General features: G+C 41.5%; 1 protein-coding gene across 3 annotated transcripts in view; it reads left to right on the top strand.

Annotated features, from left to right (window-relative positions):
- GNB1L (G protein subunit beta 1 like) overlaps positions 1-13,126 on the top strand; it is a 42,684-nt gene that overhangs the window by 24,874 nt on the left and 4,684 nt on the right. For all 3 annotated transcript variants that reach the window (XM_048322501.1, XM_048322500.1, XM_048322499.1), the window contains 5 exons: positions 1,043-1,170; positions 1,418-1,543; positions 3,527-3,689; positions 7,364-7,462; positions 12,171-12,386. In XM_048322501.1, the coding sequence (XP_048178458.1) occupies positions 1,055-1,170; positions 1,418-1,543; positions 3,527-3,689; positions 7,364-7,462; positions 12,171-12,386 (720 nt within the window). In that variant the 5' untranslated portion in view covers positions 1,043-1,054. The remainder of the gene's footprint in view (positions 1-1,042; positions 1,171-1,417; positions 1,544-3,526; positions 3,690-7,363; positions 7,463-12,170; positions 12,387-13,126) is intronic.

Raw genomic sequence — 13,126 nt, 5'->3', positions numbered from 1 at the left:
GGTGAAAATATTTGTTGTAATGCACGTTATAATGCATTTTCCAATGAACTGCAAATTGTACTTCCAGCTGAATCAGCTGCTGGTTGCCTTGCACAGGTCTGGAGAGTCATTTGCAACAAGTCAGAACACAGAAAATTTGTCCTCATCCTTCTCCAGTACTTGTGCACAGCTGCCTGCAAAGCTGTTAATGTGAAGGGAAATACCTGGTGAGGGGGCCAGAGCAGTGAGCTCCTGTGGGGATCACACAGGCTGTCCCTGTGAGCTCATCAGGAATTGTCCTCTCCTTTCCCGTGTGGGACAGGGCAGTCTGCTCCCCCATATACCGGTCCTGCTCTGTGCTGACTCAGACCGCATTCGACATGAAGCTGAAAACATCCATCTCTTGATCCTTTAGGGAATACAAACCCCTTGGAGTAAAATGTTTAGCACAGTAGTCACTCAGTTAATATGAAGTACTGCATTTTTTTTTCAAGAAACCATGCCTAGAACCAAAAATTAAAACACTCTGGAGTAATGGGATTCTTGTGTGAAAATGATCATCACTCCCATCTCATCTGAAATTCTTTACCGTTGATATGTTCACTGCAGTGCTTTTCTGAAAAAATACAAAAGTAGTATTTTTGTAGGGAGGAAGGGGAAAGACTTAGCCAGGAGGCTAAAGTGGAATGATAAATTGCTTGCCCACCCAAATTATGGGTGTCAAGTTTCTTGTATTTTGTAGCTCTTCCCTTTAGCAGCAGGGAGAGCAGCTGACCAATTTGGGATTTACAAGTGTGCGAGAGGTGCTTGCTCATGGCCAGCTCGGAACCTTGCTGAGAGAGGAATGCAGCAAAGAGCAGGTTGGACACCTGCTTCATCAGCTCATCTTAAGAGGAAATATTTCACCCTCAACTGGGTGGCAAATAGAAAAAACATTCAGTAATGAAAATTCAAAGAGGAAAGAGGAAAAGCAAGTGTCCTGCTCAAAATATATTTAAAGTTGTCATTTCACTTTAGGCTGCCTTACCCTCTGTGATATCTGTGTCTGCTTCTCACCCCCCAGTTCATTGCTCTGATGGCTCTGCCACCTCCGGATCCACAGTTTGTGCTCAGAGGTACCAGTGCTGCAGTCCACACTCTGCATTTTTCCTGTGGAGGCCCAGAACCTGATATCCCCCTTCTTTTCTCTGGGTAAGTACACCAGGATTTCTGGCTGTGCTGAGTGCCACATGGTTGTTTCCTCTTGAATTGAAGTGTATTATTTTGACAAAGTGTTTCTGGAGAAGACAGCAGCAAGCATGGTTTTGCATGATGGGTGTGTTACCTGTGCATACAACTTCAGTTTTGGAAACAAAACAAAACAAAAAAAGGAAAAGCATCAGACTCTGATCCACCTCCATGCAGTGCTCACACTAACAGCATCCCTTCCTGCTGCCAGGTCTGAGAACGGGTTTATCCATGTCTGGAACCTGAAAACACACAGAGTGGACACAGCATTGGATGGCCATGGAAGAAAATCTGTCTACTGCGTGAAGACAATGGGTGGTAAAGACAGGCTTCTCAGGTTAGCAAAGCAGGCAAAAAACAGTGAAATTATTCTTGTCTCTGTGACATATTCTTGTCTCTGTGGTTGAAGGGAAAAAAAAATGGGGGGTGGGGACAAAGGATTCTCTTAATTCTGGAGCCACTTAGTTTCTCCAACACATATGGAAATGTACTGAAATACAAAAAGACAGAAAAAGTCTAGAATAAAGGCGGGAGGGGGGAAGATACAATTAATTTCTTTATTATGTATCTTATGACATCATAACGACTTGGGATCTGTAGTGTCTTTATTACTACACTGAGAACAGTTTTTGGGTCAAGGAAATACACTTGGATTTGAAGTTGAAAAACTTTTCATAGCTGGTTCCTGGGGAAGATTGATATAAAGAATTTATAAGTAGAGGGGAGATGGAGAAAAGGGAAGGAGGGAAGAGAAGAATCAGAGATGGAGAGTGGAAGACTGAGCAAGAATGCTGAGTTTCATGCTTTTGCTTTGTTGCAAAATATCTTCTGTTCTTGTTTAGCAAGGGAAGGTCAGGAAGATTTGTGTACTTTGGATTAGACAGGTGATCTAGAGTAGATGCCAAAGTGTCTGTATGATTAGGAGGTGTTCTGACATGTTTATCTAGAGAAGACATCTCATAATATACAGTGGAACTCATTAGCATTTATATTTCTTATCTGCTTAAGTACAATTATCAACACTCTTCCCCATAAAGTCATATTGAATGAGCATTGTTTGTATAATTATAGAGTTTTTCCGTACCTCTATTTTTGCTGTATAGTTCTAACAGTTCACCTAGCAGTGCAATTTTAGGACGGCATTTACCTGTATTTTATATTTCTCTCTTGTAAAGCTAAATCACAACAATTTCTTGCAGTATCACATCGTTTGTATGCCCAGTGCTGTAAATGTTGTGTCAGTTTGTCACTCAGCTGAACAGAAGTGATGTTGAAGAAGTCCCAACAGTCTGTAGATTTACATCTCCTCTGTTTTGGTTTCATACTTCTATGAGGTGATACTGCTAATTAAGACATGGATAAGGGATTTTTGATGACTCCTCGCCCAGGTGATAACATGAAGACATATATCCTGTGCTGCTGTAGTTTATGGATTGGAAGCTTCTGCACAGTGCTACTTTGTCCCAGAGCCAGTGGGATCACATAAATCTGCAACAATTCCTGCTGTGCCCTTTATGTGGCCTCCTCACTCTGCCTGCCTGGGAGCAGCACAAAGCCTCCAGGATGGGGCTGTGCCGAGGAGTCTGTGGGAGCTGCACTTGTCCCTCGGATGCGGCCGCCGCTGCTCTCTGGCTTTGGATGTTTCAGCCACAGCATTTCCTTGAGCAATTGCTACCAGTCCCTCTCTGGTGTCTCCACACGTGCACAGTCCTAGGAGCCCTCTGTGCCCTGCCTGTGGCTGTGGGAAGTTGACCACTGAATAACTGTTGCTTTTTATTTATCTCTGATGAGGTCTTTGTTGTCTTGGTGTTTGTCTTTCAGCTGTCAATTCATGACATTTCCATTTCATTGCTAGGGTGAATGAGTGTTACATGTGTGAATCTTTGGATACCTTTGTTTCCTTTTAAATTAGATCTAATCAATGATAAAATGTAAGTATTTTTATTGTGTATATGTTCAAATGCTCATGAGACTTTATAAATATATTCACGCATATAAATAGCACAACTCAGCCTGATCAAGTCTCTCTGCACAAGGAAACAGAAACTGTGAATGCAGTGTATCTGACTGGCTCCCAGGCCCTCTCCCCTCCCAGGGATGGTTGAACCTCTTGGCCAGTTCCACAGTCGGCAGAAGGGTGGTGGCCCTGGGGACACTGAGCTCCCCCACGCTTCATGAAACACACAATTAACACCCCCACAGAAGCTGTTGGAAGTTTGGTCCATTATTGCCTGTGAAGGACCTAGTTCGAGTTACTGCCCTGCAGGCAGCCAGGCTTCTTCAGACTGCAGCTCATGGATAACTTGTTTTACTGTAACAGTCAGGGGCGCGACCAGAGGATCTGCTTGTGGGATTTAGCAGAGGGACGGACGTCAGTGACGGATTCTGTCTTCACGGAGCATGTGGGATTCTGCAGATGCTCTCTGTTAAAGGTGGCACAGGGACGCTGGCTAATGGCCATGGCAGCCAGAAGCCTGGAGGAGGTAGGAAGTGTCTCTTTCTCTGTGCTCGAGAGGTTGCTTTTGGTACTGAAATGACATCATTCAGGAGGGGAAACATCAGTGCTGTTGAATTCTCTGCTCAAGAGCAGGCAGCACAAGAAGGGCGTTTTAATCACTAATTTTACTGCCACAAGGATGACTAAATTATATAATTCATGCTTTAATAACAAGGATACCAGCCCAAGATTTGTCTGGCATTTAAGCATTTGCAGATGCTGCTGATCTTTACATGTAGGAGTTTTGAAAACTCTTCTGGTGCTGCTGAATACTGGAAACGAGTCCTTCTGGGGAACTAATGGTCAGCAGTTCTGTCCTCAGGTGGAGGTGCTTATCTTCCACCTGAAGCTGAACTGTGTTTGACAGAAGAGGGGAGGTGCAGGTGATTTGTAATGCAATATGTGGTCTTTCACTCCAGGCTAATTCTTTACCTGAAACTGGGGCTGGAAATAGTTGAATTACTATTAACAGCCAGAGGTTTGCTCCATGTGAGATAATTGCAGGGTCCATTTCAGTTCCTACTGGGTAAGTCCACATCTAATACCACTATCACAGCACTCACTGACAGCTTTGTTTGCAATGTCCACTTCTGCTTTGTAGAAATTACAGTTTTGTTTTCTACAAGGGACTGTTTGAGGACATCACACAAAAATAATATCAAATACTTGACATCAAAATACCAAAATTATGAAAGAAGAAAAAAGTGGCATAAATATGTAAAGAAATATTGTAGCTAAGTGCAAATTGCTGATGAGCATAAAAGTTCACGTGCTTTTCTGGACTAGAGGTTGTGTGCCTTGAAACTGAAAGTTGCATATTTTATACATGAAGTATTAAGGACCTGTATTGCAAGAAAATGTGACCTTTTATTATACAGAAGTTAAGCACCTATTTAGGTACTTGGTTGACTCACAGGCAGAATGTCCAGCCTTTTACAGAACTAGATATACCTGCAGACACAGCCACTGCACCAGTAAATAAAACCATTCTAAGTCCCATACCTTGTTCTGATCAAACGAAGAACTCCCTCCATTTTACAGCAGTGCTCAATAATACTTAAGTTAAACAAAATTGACAAGTGCATTCTTGTGTCAGCCAGAGAAGTCCCGGTAATGAAGAATTAAATAAGCATCTGACCCAAATAGAAGACGTTTACCCTGGTGTGGCTTACAACTCATCTCTGTTTTATTCTCATTTCTTTGCTTGGGCCCTGCAAGAGGAGAATGTTTTGCTGTCTCCTGAGGTAGAAGAGTTCCACTCTGTGTGTGAACCTTTGCATTAGAACTGTGTCATGTTTCAATAAATTCACATAAGCTCCCATAATATATAGTGCTTCCAAATAGGCAGCACTGTGTGAGACACAGTACATTTGCAGCTTATGATTAAAATTAAGACTTAATAAGTGTTTATGCTTGGCTGGTGTCCAAAAAAAGAGTAATTTTGTCTTAAAGCAGGTTCAGTCCATAAATAATGAGATCTGAACAGGCATTTATTTGTTCATGATTGCATTTAAATCACCAATTATGAGTTACATGCACTTTTCTTGCCAGTTTGCCAGAAACATGTTAAAAGCTTTATTAATGTGAAAAAGAAAAAGGGTGTGTTTCCTTGTGGCCAGTTTTAGCCACCCAGGAACACTATTAACCTCAGGCAAAGGCAAATCTTTCTCCTATTAAGCAAAACCAATATAAACACGGAACTTCAAGTTTTAGGTTACAGTTGTCAAAATATGTGAAGTAGTATTTATTTCTAAGGCTCAGTTGCCTTCAGTGCAGACAGTCTCTGGAACTGTCAATCCAGCTCAGGCAGCAGCTCATGTCTGCCTGCCTTCTGCACAAAGCTTTTCTCATTGTTTTTCTTTGGCCTTTGCAAGCCCAACTGTAGCCCTTGTACCAGTTCATCTGTTTTTAGTCATGGTAAAGCAAAGATGGTTTGGTTTTCTTTTAACCTGCAGAAGTGCATTTATCACAGCACACTTAACCTCCTTTATTACATAAAAGTTGCAGTTTTGGTCTTGCCTAGGAGGCAGTGCCCTTTGGAGAGACAGTGATGAAAGAGGCAAGATGAGAGCAGGTCATCTTCGTATTTATAGCCCGTTTCCTGCCACAGCTAACTTGGTTTTTATGTTGATAGCAAGAAAGTTGACGAGAGAAAAGCATCTTTTGTTAAGAGTGGAGCTCCAAAGAACCAGAATTCCCAGATGATCAAACTTTGGTCTGTTCCCAGGTTTGGTCTGCAGACTGGATGGCTCTTGGCTGTAGTCAGTATTCCTCAAATCTGGAAAACAGTTTCCTGCTCTATTGCTCAGTGGCTTTCAAAAGCATTGTGTGTTGTGTGCAGTACACTGTACTCGCAGTCCTAGAGTGCAGCTGGCTTTTGGCAGGCTGGCTGACAGCCTCTAGAAATAGGAAGATGTTCTGGCAAGCTTTGAACTAAAGGTACGGGATTGGAAAGCCATCGCAGCTGCCGTGGCTTGATTGATGGCTCCCAGAGGAGCCGTATTTGTGTAATACCTCATCTCAGATGCTTAAGGAAATTCACACAACTGGGCTGTCCAACAGCACTGTTGGGCTCTTGCACATTCTGGAAGAGCCTACAGTGGCTGGTGATGCTGGATTTATCAAATATTTCAAGTCATTTAATTTTACCACATAATGCAAACAATTGTTTATTTAATTAGAAGAAAAGATCACCTTGGTGATTAAGTATGCATGTGAGAAAGTGATGATCGTGGCAGCAGGTTTTTGATACCCAAGAGCTTCTGTTTCTCCAGAGTTCCAGGCTTGAGAACCAGCCCAGAGTTGAGGCACTGCTGTGTCAATCAAGAGTCTCAAAATCTTCCAGTGCCAAACTAAAAAGGCAGACTCCCCTGATCTTACCTGCCATCATCCTGAGCTGGAAATGAGCTACTTCCTTGGCAGAGGAACAACTTGCCCAGTGTTTAAAAAAAAAAAAAAAGAAAGAAATCAAAACCACCCAAACCAGGTCTGTGATTCATTACCATTGGTGCAAGCAACAATGGAAGCTGCTCTGTAGAGAGAACAGGTGTTTAACACAGCATTGTCTGACCCTGCTCAGACAACACTGCATTAAAAATACCTGAGTGCAGACACTGCTACAACCAGCCTTAGCTGCTAATTCTGGGTTACAATTTGTTAGTGCAGTCAGCAGTAAAGAAAAAATCCCCTTTGCATGTATACACTGCCTGTGTTTCCATGCAAGCTCTGTGTTACCGTAACAGCTCAGAGGAGAGAATGCAAGTATCCACAGGTGAATACAGCCAAAAAATTAGCAACAGAGATGGAAAAAGGGGAAAGAAAGCAGGGTGTGTGTTCAGATTAAGCAGTCTGCAGTATTATCTGTTGTGTGCACAGTGTCATCCACTGTTTGGAAAGTAGGCTGTAATTAAAGAGAAAAGTGGAAGAAGAGGATGTGTTCACTCTAGCAGTTGTGTCTGGTCTTCCCTAAAACAATGCACTTCTTTAGCTAGCTGTAGATTCCCCTTAAAGCTCCAACTTAGCATGCGTTCCTCACTTTACTCCGGACAGTTTTTACTGGAAGAGCTTATACTAACCTTAATCACCTTAAAAGACTTGTGTTTTTAACAGCAGAATTTTCACCTGGAGCCTGACCAACTCCTGTTGTTTTCCTGATGTCAGGTTCAGATTTTGGAGCTGCCATCCAAGACGTCAGTCTGTACCTTGAAGCCAGAGGTGGGTGCCAAGCTGGGCATGCCCATGTGTCTGAAGTTATGGCAGGTAAGGCAAGAGTGCCTGCTAATTGTGAAATGTTTTCCCTGTGATTCATTTTATATGAAGCACATGAATCTTTCTTCACTTGGATTTTGATTTATTATCAAACCAATCAAGTAATTATACTATTAAAGGGGGGAAAGATTTGTGAACATCCTTAATGTAACTTTCAGAGCTTTCCAAGCTTTAATGGAAGATTTGCAAATGCTCAAGGAAAGCTTTGTATCCTTAGGATAGATACAGTTTTTGCATCAATCAAGAGGAAAATGAGTGACTTACCAAAGCCAGTTGTTTGATACGGTTTCTCACTGCATTAAGAATGATGATAAATAATTGGGTTGCTTAAAAACAGTGGTTTTAATGGCAGGTTCCATTCACTTCAGTGCCCTCAGGATGAGGAAACACTCTGAACATTTGTATTCCAGATATACAATAGGAACAAAATATTTATGGTGGTACTGACTTTGGACAAAAAGGTAAATAAAAGTAGTTAGTGAAAAAACCTCACATTTGCAAAATATTTAGCAGATAATGTTTATGGGCTGCCAGTAGTGAACACAAGTAATACAAAAAGGTGGCAGTAGAGGGAGGAAGGAGTTCAGATTGAAATCTCCAGAGAATTGGTGGCAAAGCTGATTCCCATGTAACCCCCTCACAACACACTGCTACAGGTCTACAGGACCATCTGAGCTGATGCCAGGTGTGTAATTCCTACAGGCTCATTGGAACATTTGTGTTGGTTTCGGCTGAAAACATTATCAATTGAAGTTTGAGGCCTCGGTGTCTTCACCCGAGATCCTGAACCAACTGAAGTCTAGAGGAATTCAGTTGCTGACTTCAGACAAAAGCAAGAGAGGCCATAGTTCAAGTTCCATGCTGTAATTAAAAAGTAGGAAAAAAAAATAAATAGGCTGATTAGGCTTTTGTTAAACAAAGTTTCTCCTAAAAATGCAATCAGTGTTCAGTGCTTGATGAAGTGAATGGGTCTTTCTGTCTCCTTGACATTTTTTAATAGATGGAGATAACTGGAAATGTTCAGTGTTGAAAATTTTTCTTGCCTGTATAAGAAGTTCTCTGTCTTGCCATATTTTCTACATGGATTAATATTGCTATTCCTCTAGGAAGCAGAGCAGGTGCAGTGTCTTAATTTTATATAGTTTTTAATTTTGTTGCCAGTGGGGATAAAGCAGAGGACTGGGAACTGGGAGAGGTAAATTATTCCGTGCAAATTCTGACTTTGGAAACTCACCATAACTTCCTAGACTGCACCAGGCAAGTATAGATAATCCCTTAGAGTCTCACAGCTGTATTTGCTCTTTTACAAATGTGTGCAACTTGGTTTAAAGGCACGGGGAAGAAGATACCCTTAAGGGAAATAATTGCATGTGGTGTACCAAAAGTGATGCTCTGCATTCTGTTCTGTGGTTGCATTGGAAGTGGCTCGCTGAGTAACCCTGTAACCATAAACCAGGAGAACACGAGCTCACCCAGCTGCAGCCCTTCCTGAACAGAGGCCATCCAGGATTTCTTTGTACACCACTGTGTTGGGCAATACAGACATACCCAGGAGATGAACACTCCTAGCCCAGCGCTCAGGGGTTGCCTAAGAGACTATTTGATGTTGCTTATGGCACAGTAAATTAACAAGTTGAAACAAGCTGACAGGGAGAGCCCCATAAAGGTCTGAAGGAAGAGTGCTCGGGGTGGTTGTCCAAGAGTTTAGGGGCTGCAGCCAGGTACCATCATATTTTTCTGCAATTCAAGGAAACAACAAACCTCCCCAGCAGCAATGTGAATGAGAAACGTTACTGTAGAGCAGAAGGCAACTGAGATTAGGCTTGTAGATTAAGCCTCACTGGCTTCTCCTAAGCAGTCAAAAAGCTTGCAGCTATTTATTTTGTTCTTTTGAGCACTTTCCCCCCTTATTTTTCTAGGTCTATCCTTAAAGATATTAGTTCATTCAATTTCTTTTGAAGATTCATGTTCTTAAATACATTGTCTCTTCAGTTTCACACCTTCCTGCTATTACTAATTGGGTGGAGTAGGATTTGTAGGAGTAAGGATAGTCTTCCCTTAAATTTTTTGCACTCCTTGGGGAAGGCATCATATTGCATAATGGTGCAAACAAAATAATTCAACAAGAATAATACATGTCGAAACTGGAAATGCCGAGTTACTACTTTATATAAACTATTGCAATTATTCCTGTTGAGTTGACAGGAGATCACCTTTTCTTCCTTCCTTGACAGTTATCCAAATGCAACAACAAAATGTTCTGCTTAGGAAGAGCAATGATTTATAATTTCATTTTTTTACTGAAACAGAACATGCATGGTGAGACTTCTCTCCAACAGTGTCTGTTACTGGGAATTGAAATAAATAGGCCGTTGTGAAGCACTGCTTGGTGAGTCCAGGCTCAGACCAAGAGCTCCACTGATCTTTCAATAGCTTTTATTGTTTTAGTTCATGTACCCCTTGAAATATTACACTTCATATAGTTAGGAAAGTCAGGAAGAAGTAGTGTGGAAGACCTACATTTCATAGGAAACAGTACTTGGATTTTAAAATAGACCAGTCTTAGATCTCACTTGCAAATTACTGTTTTTCAAATCTGAAGTGTGATACCCACAGCACATAAAAAGAAAAGGTTTTGCTTGGTATTCCCAAAATGCCGAGCACTCACCTGTCTCTGCTGTCAGCATAAGGGTGAGGAGCTCCTTTGGAAGCCACCATCCCACTTGGAGTAGGGAGAGGAGCTGATGTGTTTCACTGCCTGATGACAGCTACCTTCTGTAAGCCCCCGGCTCTGAGGGAGTCTTCTGCTCACAGAAGAGCAGCACAAATAATTGTGGAGATTTTTTATGCTCAAACTGGGGGCTTTTTTTAAACTTAAAAGTAGCTATGAAATACTTCGTTTTACTTTGAAGGTTTTGCCCTTTATTAAATACAAATAAAATCTGGAATGTTCATTTTATTCAGATTTTTTTAAAACTTTTTTGATATCTGGTATCAAAAACCAGATATTCTGTATCCAAAATACCTGGTGAGTTAACATTAATTCACATTTATCTGACATATATTCATTGCTCTGATGTTATATTATTTCAGCAAATCAAGAATTTGACAGAAAAATTGTTCATAGTTCTGGGCACTAAGAGAGACCTGCTTTGTGGGCCTTTCTAGCCAGAGCATGCCTCCACCTTTTCAAAGGAAAAAGGATCTTAAAGGAAGGAAGGAGGCTCCTTCAAGATCCCAGGTGTGGACAGACCTGTTCAGAAGGATGATGTAGGAGGTTTCCTACATTTACAAGGATTTCCCCTTGGTTTCCTTCTTTTAAGGAGAGGTGTTGTTCCATGCCCAGGGAACTCCATTCCTCATTCAAACACTTCTCTAGGCACAGTAAGGCCAAGGAAGCACATGAGGCTGGTACTCAGCAGTCGTTTTACTCAGACCACCCATCTCTTGTTAGTTTAACTCCCCCCAGAACATAGAATAACCAGTGGGAGAACAGTCTGGACCATTAATAGAGGCAGTGAGCCTTTGGCCACTACAGGTTTGTATCATGACATTGACAGCCAGCGGGTTTGACCTCATTCAATAATGTGATACTGGTAAAAATTAATTCTTTATGTCCTTTACCTTTATTTTAATTGAATACTGACCAAACAAATCCTGGAGGAGCAGACAGTGTTTGGAAAGGTCTGAATACCCTGTTGGATACATTTCTTAGATGTGCCTACATGAGGTGGTAATAATCCCAATGTCTATTTTGATATTTCTTCTCCTATTAAAGAAATAACTGGCATTAACAGATGCCTCTTTTTTAGTTGCTTTTCATTAGGGATTTGCATCTTCACTCTCGTAACCAGTTACTGCTTACAGAATCATTAGTCTTTTGGCTGGAGCAATGATGAATATTTTCCTTAAGTGTGACATGTAATCCAGTAATGTTCCCTTCTTTGAGTTATTTCAGAGGCTTAAATAAATTAGGTGTCTGCCCAGGGTGCCCTGCCCTTTGGCCTGTGACATCATTAATCAAAATAGCTTTCAATTGGTTACAGTGGACTCGGGTGCCCATTAACCCCTTGGTGACTGACCCAGAGATTCCTGCTGGGAGGTTCAGTGTTTACCTTTGAGCACTGTGGAGCACCTGGGCACACGATCCCTCTGTGCAGCCCTGCACTTGGCAGTGTGGAACTGGAACCCCTAAGCAAGGCACTTCTCAATGCTCATACAGGGTTGTATTGCTTGAGAGTAACTCACCTGCTCTGTGGAATTTTTTTTAAGAAGTGCAAACAAAGTTCAGACCATGAAATAAAGCTCCTGAAAATTTCAGGCAGGCTCTTTTCAGGTGTTAGAGAGGGCAATAGTTTGGATTTTCAGACAGAAATTTTCTCTCTCTGTATGTATATATATGTGTGTGTATGTTAAATATATATAATATATATAAAATTTAGAATTTGATATGTAGATATAATGCTGTAGTAATGTTTAGTAATTTAGTAATGCTTTCTGTAAGTGGATGGAATATCAAAATTTGACATCCAGACTTCTAAATTTTTTTCACTTCTACACCAGTCAGCATTTTAATTAATTCTCTTGGTTATATACTTTAATTAATTCTCTAGGTGCTTAGGACTAAAACCTACACAGGGATGGTGATTTTCCTAACAGACTATTTACTTCTCAAACAATTTTATTTTTCCTTAATCAGCTCAACTGTGATTCACAACCTGTGCTTCTGGCTGGCTATGAAGATGGATCAGTTGTCCTCTGGAATGTATCAATGGGAAAAGTGTTGAGCCAACTGATTTGCCACCAGGAGCCAGTGATGAGCCTTGACTTTGATGCGGAGAAGGCCAAGGGGATCTCGGGCTCATCTGAAAAGGTGCTTAGCATCTGGAGCCTCAATGAGCAACAGAACCTCCAGGTCAGGATCACTGGCCCTCTAGTGTCATTTATCCCACTTTGCACTAACAGTTTGATAGACTAAAAAAATATTTAGTCATGAAGAGGAGTTGTTGCAGATCTCTAGCTAATTAATCACAGACTGGTTAGAATGTCTGTGCTATGTGACTAGACTTAGCAAAAGATGGTATTTTAAAAAAAAAGAAAAAAAACCCCTCTCTCACATGTTTCTGGTTTTACCAAAGTTGCAACAGGCACACAGGCCTAGCATTACTCAAGCCATTGCCTCTGTATCTTCATTTATCACATTAGTAGTATCCAGCTCTCAGAATGTCCTAAACATTATAAATGAGTTATAAAAATGAGAAACAAAGGATTGCTTTTCCAAAGGTTCTGCTTGAATGGCTATAGCAAGCTTTCCACTGTGGGAAAGACAGAAGTATTCCATTAAATACTTCACAAACAGAAAGAGTAGGAGTAGCCCAGCTAGCACCAAGAGAACATGAGGTTTAGGCACCCAGCTTCCTTTGGCACCTACAGAGCCCAGCGAGAGACACAAGATCAGGCAAATGGCTCCCCCAGTTTGTGTCTGAGCTGTGGTACCGTGAGTGGCTGGGTTAGAAGGAGGTCGTGTAATCCCCAGCTCAGGCTGTGCTAGGGAATGGCCATAAACACTGCTTTCATCTAGACAACTTCAGCAACAGTGCCAAGGCGTTAAGTACGATCTGGAAATGTAGGTGTGGAAATAAAGTGCAAAAAGGC

This window comes from Corvus hawaiiensis, chromosome 18 (genome assembly GCF_020740725.1).
Source record: "Corvus hawaiiensis isolate bCorHaw1 chromosome 18, bCorHaw1.pri.cur, whole genome shotgun sequence".
NCBI classification, from domain to species: Eukaryota; Metazoa; Chordata; class Aves; order Passeriformes; family Corvidae; genus Corvus; species Corvus hawaiiensis.
Note: the sequence above shows the minus strand (reverse complement) of the source record. Positions and strands in the feature narration are given on the sequence as shown.